The sequence below is a fragment of the Hemiscyllium ocellatum genome, chromosome 45 (assembly GCF_020745735.1).
Source record: "Hemiscyllium ocellatum isolate sHemOce1 chromosome 45, sHemOce1.pat.X.cur, whole genome shotgun sequence".
Classification (NCBI taxonomy): domain Eukaryota; kingdom Metazoa; phylum Chordata; class Chondrichthyes; order Orectolobiformes; family Hemiscylliidae; genus Hemiscyllium; species Hemiscyllium ocellatum.
Window position 1 is genome coordinate 6,917,151 of NC_083445.1, and position 20,369 is coordinate 6,937,519.

Genomic DNA, 20,369 nt, shown 5'->3' on the forward strand with positions numbered 1-20,369 from the left:
CCAGTAAATCAAAATAGGAATTTGGATGTATGTGGATCTTCATAGGCAAACTTGAGGCAACTACCTTAGGAGATTTAAAGAAAAACTTGCTGGGTTTCTGAGAAAGAAAGGTACAGAACATGGGGCTGACAGAATGAAATGAAGAAAGACAAGATCCGAACACATGGAGAATAAATACTTGTACGGACCAGTTCGGCTGGGTGCCCAGTTTCTGCTATCTCACCCTGCTGCCGCAAGACTTTTGACTTATAGAACATAGAACATAGAAGGATACAGCGCAGTACAGGCCCTTCGGCCCTCGATGTTGCGCCGACCGAATCCTACCTAACCTATACTAGCCCAATAACTTCCAAATGCCTATCCAATGCCCGCTTAAATGACCATAAAGAAGGAGAGTTCACCACTGATACGGGCAGGGCATTCCATGAACTCACAACCCGCTGTGTGAAGAATCTACCCCTAACATCTGTCCTATACCTACCACCCCTTAATTTAAAGCTATGTCCCCTAGTAACACCTGACTCCATTAGCGGTAAAACTTCACTTGTAAACCTTCACTTCTTTTGTTCCCTTATTTGATACAAGATACCACTGGATTGTGCACTATTGATTAAGTTAATACTAAAAATACTCATCTTCCAATTCGTTACTTCACTAAGTTATTTCTACGGCAAGATGCTGTTGTTCAGAATCATACTTTTTTTTCACCTCTACTGATCTCAGAGGTACTTGTGCTATCCACCTCAATAGTGAGCATCTGGCCCTGTATTTCTGAAAGCAACTATCCTCAATGTGACAACATGAAAAATCATTTTCTGATTTTGCACACTCAGTTGTGACTCTTACCAGTGATGCATAAACAGGTATGCCATCTGTGTAATGTTTCAGAATTTTCTTTGCATCTATGACATGGTTCCAAATGCTAATTTATAATCCCTCCCCTCTCCCCATTTGAGAATGTTGCTTAGCAGGTTATGTTTGTCCCTTTGTTCTAAGGAACTGCATGTGTTATCTCAAGTTAATTCATGACATTGGCTCAGTGGTTAGCACTGCTACCTTACAGCACCAGGGAGCTGGGTTCAAATCTCACCTTGGGGCAACTGGCTGTGTGGAGTTTGCACATTCTCCCCGTGTCAGCGTAAGTTTCCTCTGGGTGCTCCGGTTTCCTCCCACAGTCCAAAGATGTGCGGGTCAGGTGAATTGGCCATGCTAAATTGCTCATAGTGTTCAGGAATATGTAGGTTAGTCAGGGGAAAATGTAATGGAATGGGTCTGGGTGGGTTACTCCTCTTCGGAGGGTCAGTGTGGACTTGTTGGGCTGAAGGCTCTGTTTCCACGCTGTAGTGAGTCTATAGATCCTTTGCAGGTAAAAAGCTATGTTTCAGCATAACTGCATTGAATGCCAGAGACTGCCGCAGGCTACTCATAGCCTTGGCATGCTCTTTTAGCTCTTAGTTATGCATCCAACACTGCACCCTCTCTATCACCAAAGTCACTCTATAATACATGTCTATCTCTGTCTTGTCTTCAACTCATCTGCTGCTGAACCCCTCATCCATCCATGCATCTAGATTCCAACTGTTGGAATGGTACGTAGGCCAGCCTCCCATTTTGTACCCTCCATATCATTAAATTCATCCATACTTCTGCTGTCCATATCTGAACACACACAGAAGTTGCATTCACCAAAGAGTCGCTGACATGAACTCCTCAACTGTCAACACCCCAAGTCACTACAGCTTCGGTGCTCCTTATCCTTGTAATTTTCTCCAGTCCTGAGACCCCCCCCGGGTTTGTCCAATTGAGTGCAGAGTGAAATGTGTATCTCTGTTTTTAGAAATAACACTAGACCATAGGAACAGGAATTAGGCCATTCAGCCCATCAAGTCTGCTCCACCATTCAATCATGGCTGATAGGTTTCTCAATCCCATTCTCCTGCTTTCTCCCTGTAACCTTTGATCCCCTTAACAATCAAGAACCTATCTGTCTCTGTCTGAGATATACTCAATGACCTGACCTCCACAGCCTTCTGTGGCAATGAATTCCACAGATTCCCCACTCTAGCTAAAAAGGTTCCTCCTTATCTCCATTCTAAAAGGTCTTCCCTTTACTCTAAGGCTGTGCCCTCGGGTTCAAGTCTCTCTTCCCAATCGAAACATCTTCCCAACATCCACTCTGTCCAGGCCATTCAGTATTCTGTAAGTTTCAATTATATCCCACCCACCCCCATTCTTCTAAACTCATCAAATATAGTCCTCAAATGTTCCTTCTATCTCAAGCCTTTCATTCCTGCATCATTCTTGTGAACCTCCTCTGAACACACTCCAGCGCCAGTACATCCTTCCTAAGATATGGGGCCCAAAACTGTTCACAAAACTTCAAATGTGGTCTGACCAGAGCTTTCTAAAGTCTCAGAAGTACACTCCTGCTTTTACATGCTTGTCCTCTAGAGATGAATGACAACATTGTATTTGCCTTTCTAATTACCGATTCAACCTGCAAGTTCCCCTTCAGAGAATCCTGGGCTAGGATTCCCAAGTCCCTTGTATTCCAGATTTCTGAATTTTCTCTCCATTTAGAAAATAGTCCATGCCTCTATTCTTCCTATCAAAGTGCTTGATCTCACACTTGCCCACATTGTATTTCACCTGCCACTTCTTATCACACTCTCCTAACCTGTCTAAAACTTTCAGCAGCCTCCCTGCCTCCTCAATACTACCTGCTCCTCCACCTATCTTTGTATCATCTGCAAACTTAGTCAGAATGTCCCCAGTTCCTTCATCTAGATCGTTAATATATAAAATGAAAAGTTGTGGTCCCAACACTGATCCTTGAAGAACACCACACCAAGTGAGCGGCTGCCTCACAGCACCAGAGACCAGGGTTCAAATCCCACCTCGGGCGACTCTCTGTGTGGAGTTTGCACGTCCTCCCCGTGTCTGCGTGGGTTTCCTCCGGGTGCTCCGGTTTCCTCCCACAGTCCAAAGGTGTGCGGGTTAGGTGAATTGGCCACGCTAAATTGCCCGTAGTGTTTGGTGAAGGGGTAAATGTAGGGGAATGGGTGCAGGTCGGTGTGGACTTGTTGGGCCGAAGGGCCTGTTTCCACACTGTAAATAATCTAATCTAAACCACTATTCATTGGCTTCCATCCTGAGAAGGACTCTTTTATCACCACTCTCTGCCTTCTGCCAGACAGCTCCTATTGTTTTGACAACTGCTTGTCATTAAGACATAAGCAATGCAGAAGAATCTAACCTTTGGGATCCAATTCAAAAGTTTGCACAGGACAGTCAATTTTCTTTCCCTCTGGCTACAGGAAAGAAAAAACAGAATGAAATGCGTTAGTCTGCTTCTTAGTTTAAGTTTAAACTATCATGCTTCGTTAGCTTAAAACATTTCACAAGACAATCCCTCCACCTGCCCCAACATTCTGTGCATCAGTGTCATTATCATCCACTTTGAATCATGCCATTCCCCCCAGTCAGGAAACGCATACACCTTTTCGTCTATTCTACTGATAGAATCCCTGAAATCGACAGGGCTAGAATATTTCCCAACCTAATCTTACAACTCCCATTTGTCTAAAATGAAAGTGTGTTCACTGTGTTATCCATCTGACATCAGAGTGATATCAGATGTCCACCACTAAAATCTTTTAGATTCTTTATAATCAAAGATACTGCCATAAGTATTCAATTCCAATTGCAGTTTCCACTATGCGAGGGTGTGGTGAGGGCAGATTCAAACATGACTTTCCAAAGGGAATTGGATATACCACCTAAAGGGGGGGATAACTGCAGGAGAACAGAGAAAAGGCAGGAGGTCGGACTTTCTCAAAGAGTCAACATAGACCTGTGGGTCTGAACAGCTTCTTGTATTGTAAGCATTCAATGATTCCAATCCATTAATTAGTGTGTGATTACAAATGCTACAAAAACATCTAAAGGTTTTGTACCTACCACCACACGAAGGGATTTTCTCACAGCATCAGCCACAAGTTTGTCAAAGACTGAAGCTTTAACTTCGATATCAATTTGTCCAATTATTAGTGGAACTATGACATAAGGCACAGCAATGGACCCTTTCCCAGGGATATTAACTATTCTTTTAAATCGCTCTGTCGGTTTTGCACCACTGCAGATATTTTCATTGTATGGAATCTCTACACGCACCTAGAATTTAAAATGCAATGAAAATTTCTTAAAATCATGAAACAATCACAAAGAATTTACATCAAAACCTGCAACATTAAGCTTCTGACTCATTTGCACTGGATCTGCCGCCTGTGATGGAAAAAGTGATTGTCCATTGGAATTATACAATCAAACTGTGATTGATTGCGCTGTCTGTGTGTACATTCAATGGTTTATATTCAAATAGCAACATCTCATCAGCAAGATTCGTGCATTGTGCACAGGAAGTATCTCAGTTTCAGACCAAGGGCCAGAGACTAATTGCAATGGTCCCTGAGACCTGCAGCTTTGAAATGAAAAGACATCAGAGCTGCTCGAAAAGCATGCTGGCTGAGTTTTCCAGCGACAACTTAAAACAAAACACAAGCAACTAACACCAGAGAGATGGAAAACACTTGCAGTTCCACATTTGAGGCAGCGGGGGGCAGTGGTTCTCCCCTCTCTGTCAAACATTTTCAAATAAATTCAGTATAGAATATACAGCACGGAAACAGACTCTTCGGTCCAGCCAGTCCACACCGAACATAACCCCAAACTAATCTAGTCCCACCTGCCTGCTCCTGGTCCATATCCCTCCAAACCTTTCCTATTATATTTTCAACATTGTAACTCTACCCACATCCAACACTTGCTCAGGAAGTTCATTCCACATGTGAACCACCTTCTGTGTAAAACATTTCCCCCACATGTCTTTTTTAAAATCTCTCTGCTCTCACCCTTAAAATATGCCCCCTTGTCTTGAAATCCCACATCTTCAGGAATAAAAACACCTTCCATTAACTGCATCTATACCCTGCATTATTTTATAAACTTCTATCAGGACACTTCTCAACCTCCTACGCTCCAGTGAAAAATGTCCCAGTCTATCCAGTCTTTCTTTATAACTCAAATCTTCCATACCCAGCAATATCCTGGTAAATCTCTTCTGAACCCTCATTAGCTTAGCAATGTCCTTCCATGGTCAACAGCTGACATTGTTATCAGTGCTACAAGGGATTTGATATTGATGATAGCATTTAGCATTTTCATTTCTCACTGGTTGTGCACTTAATCCAGCTGTAAGATTCAAAGTGTTCGGTTATTTTTGGTGTAACTTTATTGCAATGGATAAAAAAATCTACACATTGACACTAATATCCGTGATCCAGTACTGATGTCAGATCATAATGTCCAACAACAATCCTAACACTAAACTATCATCCAACTCCAACAAAAACAGAAAGTTTTAGGGCAATTTAGCAGATCTGGCAGTCTCTGTGGAGAGAAAGTGGAATAAAAATTTCAAGTTCAGTGACTATTCTTCTGAATCCTGATCTCCCTTGACTCTCTAAAGTCCTTAAAAATATTATCTCCCAAAATCTATATTTGTTTTTCTCACACAATATCATAATTGAATCTTTCCAACCAGCTATATTTCTCTCCCATAGATTGGAAATCCCAATTAGAAGTCAGCCTAATATTCCCTGTGACTTTACAGATGGCACATTCACCCTTGCTGCTTTCATCAATCTCTATCATTACTTTTATTACAATCCATCATATCATCCTCTTTCACTGCAGCAATTCCCAAACTCTCCCAAACCCGTTTCAATGCCTTGGGCTTCATGTAATCCCAGGTGGAAATTTGGAAGTGAAGAGTTTCATGGGCAGACCAGGAGGGGCTTCTGTTGCACAGACAGGTCTGAAAGGAGTTGAGCATCCCCAAAACATTCCATTTCCTTCATCTCTCATCATTCCCACTTCCCCCTTCACCTCAATCTGACCTTTCTTTACCACCTCCCCCATCCACCCATTCTTCAATCTCACCCTCCACCCTGTTCATGCCCAATCTTCCGTTTTTGCACTCCTATCTCTCCCTTCTTAAACCTGCATCCCCACAACCACCACATCCAAATCATCCCCTATTTTCCTTTCTTTCACACATTCCACTTCTCCTTATCTCCCCTTCTTTTGCTTCCTCTCTCACACTCATTAACACCTTCTTTAACCCCTGGTAGATAACTCATCCCTCATAGATAGTTTGGAATGTCTCCTTCTCGCCCACCTAAATACCCGTCCCTTTAACCATATCTCCTATCTCCCACTTCCACCCACCTTTACCAATTTGCCTGTCCTTTGGACTCAAATTTCTCTCTCTTTCACCACTTCCTTAATTTTTCCCTTCTCCTTTACCCCAGTTACCCTTCTTCCATTGGTGATATACAGATTCTTTCATCTTACTATCCTTCAATCCTCATATCTACTTCCTTCATCCCTCCCTGTCTTCCCCTCCTTCAACCCCCATTTTCTTTCTTTCATTGCTCATATACAGTGTCCTTCACCCCCTCAACCCTCATCTCTTCTCCCTTCATCGGCCATCTCCCTACTCCTTTAACCACTTCATGTCCCACCTCATTCCCCCCAGCCCTCCCACACCCCACCATCAATCTCCCACTTGGAGAAATTCCTGGTAACCTCAGCAGGTATGGCAATTGAGTGCATGCCATTGGCATTAAGCTGCATTGCAAACCACTTGTCCACCAATTCAGTGAACCAACACCACCATCAGGAAGATGAATGCGTTACAAAACTTACTTTAATATCATTCTCATCATAATTGTACAGGATTGCTCTAATTTCCACTTGTTCATTGCGGATGACAGAATATGGAAGTCGAAGATCAATGAAAAAATCCTTCTGCACTGTCAGCTCATAAGGTTGAGCAATACATATTCCTAGACCAAAGAAATAAATTTTAATAAGAATTCAGGAAAGGAGGTGCAATTCTCATTTTAAAAACAGTGTTCACTTTGTATTGCAGGTACACCGAAAGCTGCAAATAGTGAACAGGAAATGACAACTGTTACTTTTAATTTCATTACCTTTGTCACCATGATTAACATTGACTGAACCCTATCACCATAACCATGCATTTGGAATTGGATGTTTACATGTGTGGCCATCACTTCAGAGGGTGTTTCCAAAAATCACTGATCTCCTCACTCTGCTAATATTTTCTCACAATGCTACACTATCCACAAGGCATGTCGCAACAGCCAAAGAGTGTGGAGCAGCACTTTACATAACCATGGTCTCTATCACATAGAAAGAAAGGTAGATACCAATTGTAAGTTCCCCTCCAAAACACAGGTCAAGGTGAGACTTTCTCAATTTGTACTTTGTTTGTAGTTTCCTAAAGAAATGCCAATACTGACAAACTACCAAAGATCTGGAGGGAAGGAATGGTGAGCTATTTGATAAGAAGTATGTCCTGGAAAAGTTGGGTGGGAGGTCTCAGAGGATTGGAGAGTAGAAATTCACGCCCTGAATCAAAAGCGTTTGTGAGGCTTCTTCGAAACGATGACAGTCAGTTGACATCGGTGCTGGATACGAAACAATAATTAGGGGTAAAGTAATCAAAAGACACTGGGAGAGTTACAGGGAAATAATGACAGCTGGTATAAACTGGCTTAAGACTAATTATGTTTGACAAACCTAATTGGTTTTTCCTGTGAGAACAGAAATGAATGTTGCTTCTGTGGATTTTAAGAAAATCTTTGACAGTGTGCCACATAAAAGGCTGGTGAACAAAATCATGGCTCAGGGATGAGGAAAGTCAGTGTCTTAAGAACTGAAAACCTTAATGCATGGTTAATGTTTAATTTAATGCAGAGAAGTAGGAACTGATATAGTCTACAGAAAGAATAGGGACAAGCAAGAGATTAACTGGAACATACTAGGGCTGAGGTGGCTGAGGGTTCATGCTATACATCTTCAAAGGTGGCAGTATGTATCATGAGAGTGGTCAATTAGTTCTTGGGCTTCATGAATAGAAATGTTGAGTGCAAAATTAGGAAGTTATGCTGAATCTCTCTAAAGCTGTGGTTAAACTACAAGTAGAGTACAGCGCCTAGATCTAGGGCCCTTCAAAGGGTACACTGGAGATTTAACAGAATGGTTCCATCATGGGGGGACTACGCTTGGAGCAATTGGAATGGTTTCCTTGGAGAAATGACGATTCAGGTGATATTTGATAAAGGTTTAAAAGATTATGACATGCCCATGTCTGTGCAGATGTGGATAACACTATCAAGAATCTAAGAGTTAGGTCCTTTATCGTGGAAAAACTGAAGCACTGCAGCTGGTTTCAGTTGACCTGGAAACCCTCCTGCTCTAAGCACCTCCCATGGATGGTGCAATGGCTCAGTGGTTAGCACTGCTGCCTCACAGCGCCAGGGACCCAGGTTCAATTCTGGCCTCGGGCGACTGTCTGTGTGGAGTTTGCACATTCTCCCCGTGTCTGCGTGGATTTCCTCCCACAGACAAAGATGGGCAGGATAGGCGAATTGGCTGTGCTCAATTGCTCATAGTGTTCAAGGATGTATAGGTTAGTGGGTGTTTCCAATAATCACTGATCTCCTCATTCTTCTAATATTCTCTCATGACCACAACCCATCTATAACATCATCCATAAGCCCTTCTTCAGGAATTTAATGAAGGGCTTATGCCCGAAACATTGATTCTTGGATGTTGCCTGTCCTGTTGTGCTTTTCTAGCACCACATTCTCAAGTTTAAATTATGCCCCAGGATACTAAAATCCAATCACGTTTGATTTTATTGTTTTGCCAAGATTGAACCAATGAGATGATCTGATATTGGGGATATAAAAATGCAGGCAGTTTGGAAATTGCAGACAGAGCAACTGCTATCAACACAGATCCAGGATATTAGGAAACAGTCTCTATCAAACACTGTCTTTTCATATGAAATATGTTAGCAATAAAAGAAAGAAGACGACCCAGGGAGATCTTTAGATGAAGAAGTAAGACACTGAGGATGACAGCAGCTGCATGCTTTTGAAATTAAGTTGATGTAATTTTAATAGGTGTGTTATTAAAATAGCACCTTGTTATAGAGTTGGAGGCGGGTAATAAGCAGTTAAGTGATATTGGGAGGGGGGTGCTTAGTGTTGTGAATAGTTGTTGTTTAATGTTCACTTTCAACGTTAAAGAATAAATTGTTATTATTTTCATTAAATCTTGGAATTTGGGAATTCTCTGTCACTCTTATTCTAACAGATTATAATGTGTGGTGAGATTTTCTGCATGTTTGGTTTAATTAACAGAAGGGTGCACCACTGTGTCAAAACATATCTTAGTACTTAATGAAGATCAATGTACCTTTATAAAAGGAGCGCAATAATTAACAATGCAGTAAAAATACATTTAACTGATAATACAAAATGTATTTATTGAAATTGAAAGCATAGTTTTCTTTTCTGTATTCTAAAGTCTGACAAGAGAAAAACTCCTGGAACATGTGGCTTTTAATTGGATACTGCACTTGGGATTGGGATCTCTGTGTGGATAATGACTCATCTTGAGATGCTATAAATCACAACTCCCAAACACTTCATGAATATAACAGAGAGTCTAAAATGCTGCAGTGGTGATGACAAGGGTGGAGTTGCTCAATGGAGATTTGGTCCCTGCACTTTAATGCAAGGGCTATGAAAAAATTCCATTCAATGGAAATGAGGTTAAAATGCTGGAATCTGATCCGACATTTTTAAATTCCTCCTCCTCCACTAGCTACCTGATGAAGGAGCAGCCTTCCAAAAGTTCATATTTTCAAATAAGCCTGTTGGACTATAACCTGATGTTGTGTGATTTTTAACTTTGTCCATCTACGTTAGCATGGATAGAGATGTGCAAGTTGAGGTCTATGATTCTACCCACTAAATCAAAAATGATTTACCTTTGTGTGGAGACACACTAACAGCTTGTATTTCCCAAGTAGTAATTGAGTCTTTAAGGTAACCAGATATTTCCTTTGTCACAACTCTGATGAAGGAAAATAAAAACAATGAACACATCTTGACTCGTATTATTAACACTTACTTAGCTTTCAGATCAAATCTATGTTTTGTTTCCAAAATCAACTTCTAGACAAATTTTTTTTCTTACTGTGATGATGCTGCTCCTTATTCTGTCATTGTTTTTTTCTCAGAGGGGTTATAAAGGCAGAGGTTCTGATATGTCTAGCAATATCACCTTGAAAAATCTCTTTAGTGTTTTTTTCTTAATAAACACCCATACAATGAAAGGGGTGCGCCCAGTTCTTCCAGTTCAGGATTAGTTTGGTTGGGCTTTAGCAAGATGTTTTGTTTGTGGCTGCTGGTCACGTTTTAACTGGGAACCCAGAGAAACTGCTGGGCCCAAAGAAACACCTACAGGCTGACTCTCTATCTCCCTCTCTCTGACATCTCTCCTATAAGAACCTGTGTTTGATTTTTACCTTTTTTTTAAACACCAAGAAGGTGTTTATGAATATTTAGAACAGCATCATTAAGTTGCGCAAAAGTAGATTCGGTTTTCAGATAGGTTGTTATTCTAAATTCGGTTCTCGTTTGTTCATGTATTATTCAGTAGTTTGCACACAAATTCCGTTTTGTTTAAAACTGAGTGGTTGGGCCAGCTGTACCACTCCTGGAATTTCCACTTGACACCTGCTTTACAAAACGAGAAAGTTTAGGGTCTGGGCTACCTTCTGGAAATGTTTTGAGCGGGCCCGGCCTATCCATAATGTTCTGTAAGCTGCTACTCTTTGTTTGACCCTTTGCCATGAAGGACAGAAACAGTGCTGGATGTTTAAGACCACACGCATCATCTGTGAGTAACCCAAAGCATTCCAGGTGTGCTCTGCTGAAGGCTATTGGTTACTGATACTTCACCCTGAGCCATTTCTCTTTATCACAGGTGGGTTTGACATTGCTTTGTTACAGTCAAGGAGGCCTGTCTGAAATGTACCTCAGCAGAAACTGGTACTGAACCTGCACTGTTGGTGTAATTCTGATTCACATTTCAGACCAGAAATGGACATTTGCTTGGTAGAATCATTTGATAAGAGTCTCAGAGATAGTGGTCCGACTGTGTAATCTCTGAGTCAGATAGTGGTAGTTCAAGTGTAACTACCACTTTCTGACTCAGAGGTCATACAGCTATCAACCAGACCACTATCCCTGAGATACTTATCAAATGATTCCACCAATCAAATGCCCATTTCTGGTCTGAAGTGTGGATCAGAATAACACCAACAGCGCAGGTTCAGTACCAGTTTCTGCTGAGGTACATTTCAGACAGGCCTCCTTGACTGTAACAAAGCAATGTCAAACCCACCTGTGATAAAGAGAAATAGCTCCCTCTTTGGTACTTGGTCACAGAAATCAAGGCAGAGTTTCCAATCGAGGGTACCGAAGGAGTGCTGCTATGTCAGAGATGTCATCTTTCGAGCGACACGTTAAGCTAAGTTACCTGTCCTCTCAGCTGGATGCAAAAAAAATCTCACAGCCACTATTTCTAAGAAGCGGGGGATTTCTCTGGTTGTCCTGGCCTTTGGGTGGCACGGTGGCACAGTGGTTAGCACTGCTGCCTCACAGCGCCAGAGACCCGGGTTCAATTCCCGCCTCAGGCGACTGACTGTGTGGAGTTTGCACGTTCTCCCCGTGTCTGCGTGGGTTTCCTCCGGGTGCTCCGGTTTCCTCCCACAGGCCAAAGATGTGCGGGTCAGGTGAATTGGCCATGCTAAATTGCCCGCAGTGTTAGGTAGGTGGTAAATGTAGGGGTATGGGTGGGTTGCGCTTCGGCGGGTCGGTGTGGACGTGTTGGGCCAAAGGGCCTGTTTCCACACTGTAAGTAATCTAATCTAATCTAATCTATAGTAACTCCTCTGCAAACATTACAAAACAATATAATTAACGTATCACTTTCACATTCTGATGATGTCTAAGCTATATCCTGCTCTCACCCTAAACTGGAAAATCTCAGTGGCTTTGTTTCCAATTTCTCTCCTTTCATCACCCGTACATGGTTCATCTCTACCTCTTCCCTCCCCTTCCCTGGTTTTCATCTCTCCGTTTCTGAGATTAGGATACTAGCCGATATATGTTACAAGTCAATCCATTCCCACAACTACCTCGACTGTACCACTTCACATCCTGCTTTGTGCAATGTTAGCTACTGCATCGAGGTCATATCTGATTGGCTAATACAACCTTTAGCCAGTACTTATCCTTTCTTTAAATTGTGGGGTTGATAGGGACTTCAACTGTGTTTATTCGATGTCAGTTACCTGTGCTGTCACCCCATCCCAGAGTTATGATACTTTAAGCAACAGATAATTCTCAGTTACTTCCAACATGATGGGACCCTTTCACTGTCTCCCCTTTCAGTATCCCAAAGGGAGTTTTCCATTCATGACAACCTGGTCCACTCCTCTCTCACTCCCAGCAACCTCTCCCTTTCCTGCAAAACCTTTCCATGCAAGAACAGGAGATTCAACTCATGCCTTCGTAACCTCTTGCTTTCTTTAAATTCAGCGCTGTGTAGTCGCTGCTCAGAACGCAGCCTTCGCTGTACTGGGGAGACCAGACACAAACTGAGTGATTTCAACTTTCAATTCGCGAGCATGGCCCTGTCAATTCAATGCTTCACTTTGCCCTGACTCTCAACCTATCTGTCCTTGGCCAGCGATAATGTTCCAGCGAAGCTTAACATGAACTCGAGGAGCAAGACCTCAACCTTCACCTGGGAACTCCACAGAGAACCAGCGTTCAGCAATTTTAGATCATAACCTCTGACGTTTTCTTTCTCTTTTTCATTTCCTATCATGACTTTGAATTTTGGACAGCAGTTATGCCTGCCATTTACAGCTCCTATGGAACACGCATTTTGCTTTTTCATTTGTTCCATTGCTATTCCCTCAACATACCTTCAGTCATTTAATCGCTCCTTCCTCCACCTTATCAAAGGCCCCCTCACCTTTTGCTCATTTCTGCCCCTTTCGCACCATTAAACTCCATTACATTTCCAGTTCTGACAAAATGTCACAGCCCTGAAACGTCGCCTCTGAATCTCTCTCTCTCTCCACAGATGCTACCTAACCTGTCTAGTATTTCCAGCACTTCACAGTGAAGTCTAGATGCAGTATTCTGCATATTAACTGTCTGTGGGAGATTGCTATAGGCAAATTGACTGCTGTGTTTCCTAAATCACAAATGTCACCCTTCGAGTTACACTCTGCAAAACCCTCTGATAAAAGGAAGTGCTTAATTGAGTGTAAAAGGTAAAATTGCCACCGTCCTACTGGACGTAGGGCTGTTCTTTCAGGTGGTGGTTTAACCTAAAGGTCATGGTACGTCAGGCAAGAGCGGTTGAGAAAGCAGCTGGGTGCCAGAACTGATGCCACCTGTTGGTGTTTCTTTGCATTGCAGATCAGCCATCTTAGCTAAACGACCCCCCCTCCCCCCTTCACATTCAAAATTCATTGTCTGTAAAGATGCCCGGAACATTCATAAGTCGATAAAGGTGTTGCTGAAAGTCTTTCACTTCCACAAACCTTCAGACTTGGGGGGAAAAGAAGTCCTGCTGAGTACACTTTCAGGCATTAAAGCACTTCAGAAACATTGCAAAAATTCCTCACAGATACATAGCAATAATTAATACCCTTGTCTGTCATTTGTGGGCAGAGTCTTCACTATCCAGAGCCAACTCTCTGGGAAGTCACTCCTAGACATTATATCCTCATAGGGAATATAGTAGTCATCATCGTCACCTAGAGAAAAGAGCAAATGGTAAACTGAGGATTTTGATGCAGAGTTTCATTGTCGCTAAGTTAAAAGATATTGGTTTACATTTTTCGTTCCAAACAGAAAAGTGATACAGCATGAGTAGGATTGTGTCACATAAGGAGTGAGCTGTCCCTGTCCTATCCCTGTTTGAGTGAAGTCCTTTTCAACACATTTAATCCATTGCTATCTTGAAGACCAGAATACAAAGCACTGGTGTGGCCGCACTTGGAATATTGTGTACAGTTCCGGTCGCCCCATGACAGGAAGGATGTGGAAGCATTGGGAAAGGTGCAGAGGAGACTTACCAGGATGTTGCCTGGTCTGGAGGGAAGATCTTATGAGGAAAGGCTGAGAGACTTGGGTCTGTTCTCATTGGAAAGAAGAAGGCTAAGGGGGGGATTTGATAGAGACATACAAGATGATCAGAGGATTAGATAGGGTAGACAGTGAAATGCTTTTTTCTAGGATGATGATGTCAGCTTGTACGAGAGGGCATAACTACAAATTCAGGGGTGAAAGATTTAAAACAGATGTCAGAGGCAGGTTCTTTACTCAGAGAGTGGTAAGGGTGTGGAATGCCCTACCTGCTAATATAGTCAACTCAGCCACATTAGGGAGATTTAAACAATCCTTGGATAAGCACATGGATGATTTTGGGATAGTGTAGGGGGACGAGCTGAGAATAGTTCACAGGTCAGCACAACATTGAGGGCCGAAGGGCCTGTCCTGCTCTGTATTGTTCTATGTTCTAATTTCCAGTTGGACCGGCCACATAAATAGTGCTTACAAAAGCAAGTCAACGAAAATTTGGAAACTCTGCAGTGAGTGACTCACCTTCTGATTACTCTGACCTGTCAAGCGATTACAAGGCACAAGTCAGGAGGGAGATGGAACACTGCCGACTTTCCCAGAGCTCCGACAACACTCAAAAAGCTCGATACCATGCTAAACAAAGCTGCCCTGACTGAATCCCACTTTAAACATTTGCCCCCTTCGCCATCAGTGGACAGCACCATCTACAAGGTGCTCGCAAAAGCTCCTTGAACCAGGTCCTCCCAATTCCCAACATCCCAGGACACTTGAAAGTGTATCAAGCACTTCTTTGCTGTGATTAGATCAAATTTATGGAAATCCCTCCCTAAGAGTACCCTGGATAATTATATGCCATACATACTGCAGGAGTTCAAAAAAGATACTCACTAATGGGTCATGCTCATGGATAATTAAGGGTGGGCTATAAATATGACCTTTCCTGTTACATCCCCTCACAGAGGGCAGCACAATGGCTAGCACTGCTACCTCACAGTATCAGGGACCTGGGTTCAATTCCTGCCTTGGGTGACTGTCTGTGTGAAGTTTGCACATTCTCTTGTCTGCATGGGTTTCCTCCCACAGTCCAAACATGTGCAAGTTAGGTGAACATAATAATAGATGCATTTGTCAGAGGGAAATGGATCTGGGTGGGTTACTCTTTGGAGGTGTGGATTTGTTGGGCTAAATGGCCTGTTTCCGCACTATAGGGAATCTAATCAATCCATAGCATGCATGAATTTATTAAAATGTCTTTAACTATTTCACCAGTGCATAGACAACTGTTGCTATCTCTGATTTACTGTTCTACCTTTTCTAAAAATGCTTTGTACACTCAACTAACTTTTCTACAGTTTCCAATCCTCAAGGATATTTATTGTTTTGTATTTTCAAAAGATTTTGTTTGAACTTTTATGATATGTTCTTATAAGGCAATGTGATTGGAATATATTCCAGAAAGAGATTTCTTGAAAAATTTAAAGGCATCACGGGGCATAGGGGGAACATGGGAACATGGTATTGAGATAGAGGATTGACCATGAGCATATTGAACGATGGACCAGGCTCAAAAGGGCTGAAAGGTCTACTCCCGGTCCTACAGTTAGTTCTGATATAGTGGGATAGCTCTGTTCTTGTCAACCTCGCATTGTTAGGAAATCGTGCAATAGCCGCGCCATGTAAACCAACAGGGCCAGAATCACGTTATAGCCAATTCAGGCAAGGAAAGTTTGCCTTCTATAACTAATAGTCTAAGTTCTTCAATCACGTTAAAGACAATTTGTACTGAAGGAACACACGTTGTAGCAGAACTGATTGGATTTTCTAAATTGCCAGATTTGAAATTTAATGCAAAACGCTGAAAGTTCTTCTTCGCCGAGGGTCCCGAATGGGCGGTACTGGCTTAGCCACATCACATTCAGTCCTAGTGCAGTTGTTGAAGCCAAATATGGGGCAGGGGAACACGGCAGCGGCTTGATTACCTTCCCAAAGTGCAGACAGACAAAATCCTCACCCCCACGCCCGTCCTTTGCAAGAAAGGAAACAGTTTCTCTTCACCTCAAAACGTGCTCAAAGCTGCACGTTTTCAAAGACGATTAAAATATTAACTTGGAATATTACACAAGGAGAGAAAAAAAAATTGTTTCGATTTTGGTTACTACGTCCAGAAATAAGTGGAGCTTACTTCTTGCTAAAGTCATTTGAGTTGACCTCTGCAGGTCTTTAAATTGTTGGATGCTGTTGCAACAATCTAGGAAGGCAGCTCGACATTCTTCCCCACGCACTCTCCGTGCCCTGCTCTTACATGATAACTTCATCGGGTTCGTTTTCATCCCACCTTTGCAACAGTTCTCTGTAAGCTTATTCGCCTTGTGCCGATTCACTAGAGTGGAGAGACACAATGATTCAATTAGAAAAGGGAATGACAGTAAATCCTCAAAGTTGTAACTGAGGGCCTGAAAATCGCAACTTCAATTGAAATAATTAAGAGCTAAATCTTAAGCTCAGTCCGAATTGCATCGGTTTCCTGGACAATGTTTCACCAGGAAGCCTGGAACGTTCACTGGTCAAATGTTACCAAACTCGCCTCACGAACGACGCTGGGAGAAAGTGAGGACTGCAGATGCTGGAGATCAGAGTCGAGAGTGTGGTGCTGGGAAAGCACAGCAGGTCAGGCAGCATCCGAGGAGCAGGAGAATCGACGTTTTTGAGCTTGAGCTCTTCATCAGGAATGACATGCCTGATCCAGAATCCCATTCTTAATGAAGAGCTTAGGCCCGAAACGTCAATTCTCCTGCTCCTCGGATGCTGCTTGACCAGCTGTGCTTTTCCAGCACCACGCTCTCGCTTCATTAACTACACCGCTCGGTGGTGTCTGTTGTTTCAGTTTCTGCCCTCTCTTACCATGCGCCAATCCCTTGAGGAAGGTGGTTAGCTCAGTAGGCTGGATAGCTAGTGCAGGGTAATACCAATTCACCCTGATCCTTTCCCCTCACCTGATGGTAAAGTGACCGTCAGATTGAGGCACCACCACCATCACATCTCTATCCAATGAGATAGAATGTACCAATGCAACAACGGCAGTTTTACCTTCACTTACAATAATTCGTCACCCGGTGGTTATCGGCAAAGACACCAGGGTCCCTCTCATCCGTGCCATCTTTAGAAGCATGTTGTGCACCTGGATGGGCACTGGCAATCTGAAGCCATCCTACTCAGTCAAGGATGGAGTCTGAGCATGGCAGAGAAGCGATAGATTTCACTGTGATCGTCTGACAGGGACTTGCATGTTCTGATAGACAGGGAGCTACCAGAGGAGAAACCATACCACCAGACCCTGACAACCCAGTCTGAGGTCACCACCCAGGTCAGTGCCACTGTCTTGGTTTAGTTGAGTGGGCAGAAATGCAGAAAGAAGGTGGTGAGATTCTCAGCTAGAGCGAAGTGCCACACTCTTCCCTCTGCAGCCTCACATTGACTTTATCTCTGCTAATGCACCTGCTTCCCACCCAATCTGCCACTCTCACTATGGCATGCAGCACCTCTACTAGCCCCTATCCTGACAGTTATTGTGGGGATGAACTGGCACTCGTTTCATCCCCTGTCTCGGTGACATCACGGAGTCTCCTGTGAAGCGCTGCCGTACTGTGTTGAGTGGAATTTATTTGGTTATCTTCCCACTGCATCCAGTTGCCAGTTTTGGTTGCTCATTGCGGTGGACGCTACATTGGGTCTAGATCAACGTGTTTGTTGTGGAGTCCGTGGATGAGTGCCACGCTTCTAGAAATTCTCTGGCTGTCCTCTGTTTGGCTTGCCCTATTATTGTTGTGCTGTTCCATTTGAATTTGTGGGCGTTGTTGTCTGTGTGTATAGATACTCGGGACGATTGGTCATGAGGTTTGGTTGATGTTCATTGTAAGCAGATTGCTAGTGGTCTGCCTGTTTGTCCTATATAGTGTTTCATGCAGCCCCTTCCCAGGCATTTTTCTCATTTTGCTATCCTGCTGCACTCCCCCATCCTTTACAATCGCATTGCACCCTACCGATGGGAAGACTAACATGCCGACATCTCCACCAACACCTGGTGTCAGTGTGGTACTGATCCAGCACAACAAGATGTGCAGTCCCTTTGGCTTGGGACTTCTGACCCTCAAGCCAAGCTGCCTGCATTTGTGACTGTGCTAATAAGGTGGTCCAAGCCAGTTATCAAACGTCAATCAACTCTAATCCCGTTTTCTAACATGTGACCCACGGAGAGAGAAAATATGAAGTGTCCAAAACAGTGTCCACAACATGCACTGCTAACTCATTGAAACCAAATTTTAGTTGGGTTATATTATAGGTTGAAACTGTGTTGCTGGAAAGGCACAGCAGGTCAGGCAGCATCCAAGGAGCAGGAGAATTGACATTTCGGGCATAAGCCCTTTTTCAGGAACGATTCCTGAAGAAGGGCTCATGCCCGAAATGTCGATTCTCCTGCTCCTTGGACGCTGCCTGACCTGCTGTGCTTTTCCAGCAACACATTTTCAGCTCTGATCTCCAGCATCCGCAGTCCTCACTTTCTCTTAATATTATAGGTTAAAAAGCTCCCACCAGAATGACCCTTACAAAGACGATTAATCGTAAAGCATTCTCTACTCAATCAAAGACACGTACAGTTAGCCATTTTAACATCCATAAGTCTCGTTGCACGACGTCTGCGTTTCATTGGCTGTTTGCATTTGCGTTCTGTAATAAAGTTTGGAGATAGATGTTAAAGAATGAGTTACAGTCCAACGGTTTAGAACCAAGTTGATGCACAGTATGCTTTTTACAAACACAATTGCCTTCACCTTATTCACTTCATGCCTTCATCATACATGGGAGACTGGTGAGCAAGGTTAGATCTCATGGAATACAGGGAGAACTAGACATTTGGATACAGAACTGGCTCGAAGATGGAAGACAGAGGGTGGTGGTGGAGGGTTGTTTTTCAGACTGGAGGCCTGTGGCCAGTGGAGTGCCACAAGGATCGGTGCTGGGTCCTCTACTTTTTGTCATTTACATCAATGATTTAGATGTGAGCACAAGACGTATAGTAAGTAAGTTTGCAGATGACACCAAAATTGGAGGTGTAGTGGACAGCGAAGAGGATTACCTCAGATTACAACAGGATCTGGACCAGATGGGCCAATGGGCTGAGAAGTGGCAGATGGAGATTAATTCAGATAAATGTGAGGTGCTGCATTTTGGGAAAGCAAATCTTAGCAGGACTTATACACTTAATGGTAAGGTCCTAGGGAGTGTTTCTGAACAAAGAGACCTTGGAGTGCAGGTTCATAGCTCCTTGAAAGTGGAGTCGCAGGTAGATAAGATAGTGAAGAAGGCATTTGATATGCTTTCTTTTAATGGTCAGAGTATTGAGTACAGGAGTTGGGAGGTCATGTTGCGGCTGTACAGGACATTAGTTAGGCCACTGTTGGAATATTGCGTGCAATTCTGGTCTCCTTTCTATCGGAAATATGTTGTGAAACTTGAAAGGGTTCAGAAAAGATTTACAAGGATGTTGTCAGGGTTGGAGGATTTGCGCTACAGGGAGAGGCTGAACAGGCTGGGGCTGTTTTCCCTGGAGCGTCAGAGGCTGAGGGGTGACCATATTGAGGTTTATAAATCATGAGGGGCATTGATAGGATAAATATACAAAGTGTTTTCCCTGGGGTCGGGGAGTCCAGATCTATGACTCTGTACAGATTATCTAAGGGAGTTAACAGGAGAGTTATTGAGGAGCAAAAACTGCAGATGCAGAAAAACCACATAAGACAGAAAAGGAGGCAGTAAGTGGCTCAAGCTTGGATCATAAAAGGTGATAGCAATAGTTTTTGGCATGTTAAGTGTCAGGAATATCAATTTTGGGGGATGGGTTTAAGTTGGAATAAGTGCAATTTAGATGCTTATCGACAATCTGAACTAGACTTCAGCACAGATCCAACGCTGTGCATTAAACTAGTATCTCATTCATTCTCAAACACAAGTTATCACTGCAAATAGAATTTCAACATCGCCAGAATCTCCTTTATATGTTGCAGAAGTTAATTCAATGAGTGCTTCTAGAAACCAGTACCTGTCCTTGTAGGTGTCTTGAGGTCAGTGCTTGTTACAATTGTTAGTCCTGCATCTGTGAAAACGCCAAGAACATCACTGCCACTTCCAGGCGTGCATCCAATGTCATTCTTCTCGACAACGTCCCAGATCTGTATGAAATACACACAAAGCTGCTAC

The 20,369-nt window shown here is 43.0% G+C and overlaps 1 protein-coding gene across 1 annotated transcript in view; it reads right to left on the reverse strand.

The window, feature by feature from the left end:
- The window catches only part of LOC132835854 (complement C3-like), a 119,397-nt gene that overhangs the window by 65,455 nt on the left and 33,573 nt on the right, over positions 1-20,369 (reverse strand). Inside the window, exons 15-23 of the mRNA XM_060854950.1 lie at positions 20,212-20,341; positions 18,768-18,839; positions 16,297-16,494; positions 13,678-13,786; positions 9,932-10,017; positions 6,769-6,908; positions 3,961-4,173; positions 3,257-3,311; positions 2,718-2,726 (exon numbers count right to left, since the gene is read on the reverse strand). Of these exons, the coding sequence (XP_060710933.1) occupies positions 2,718-2,726; positions 3,257-3,311; positions 3,961-4,173; positions 6,769-6,908; positions 9,932-10,017; positions 13,678-13,786; positions 16,297-16,494; positions 18,768-18,839; positions 20,212-20,341 (1,012 nt within the window). The remainder of the gene's footprint in view (positions 1-2,717; positions 2,727-3,256; positions 3,312-3,960; positions 4,174-6,768; positions 6,909-9,931; positions 10,018-13,677; positions 13,787-16,296; positions 16,495-18,767; positions 18,840-20,211; positions 20,342-20,369) is intronic.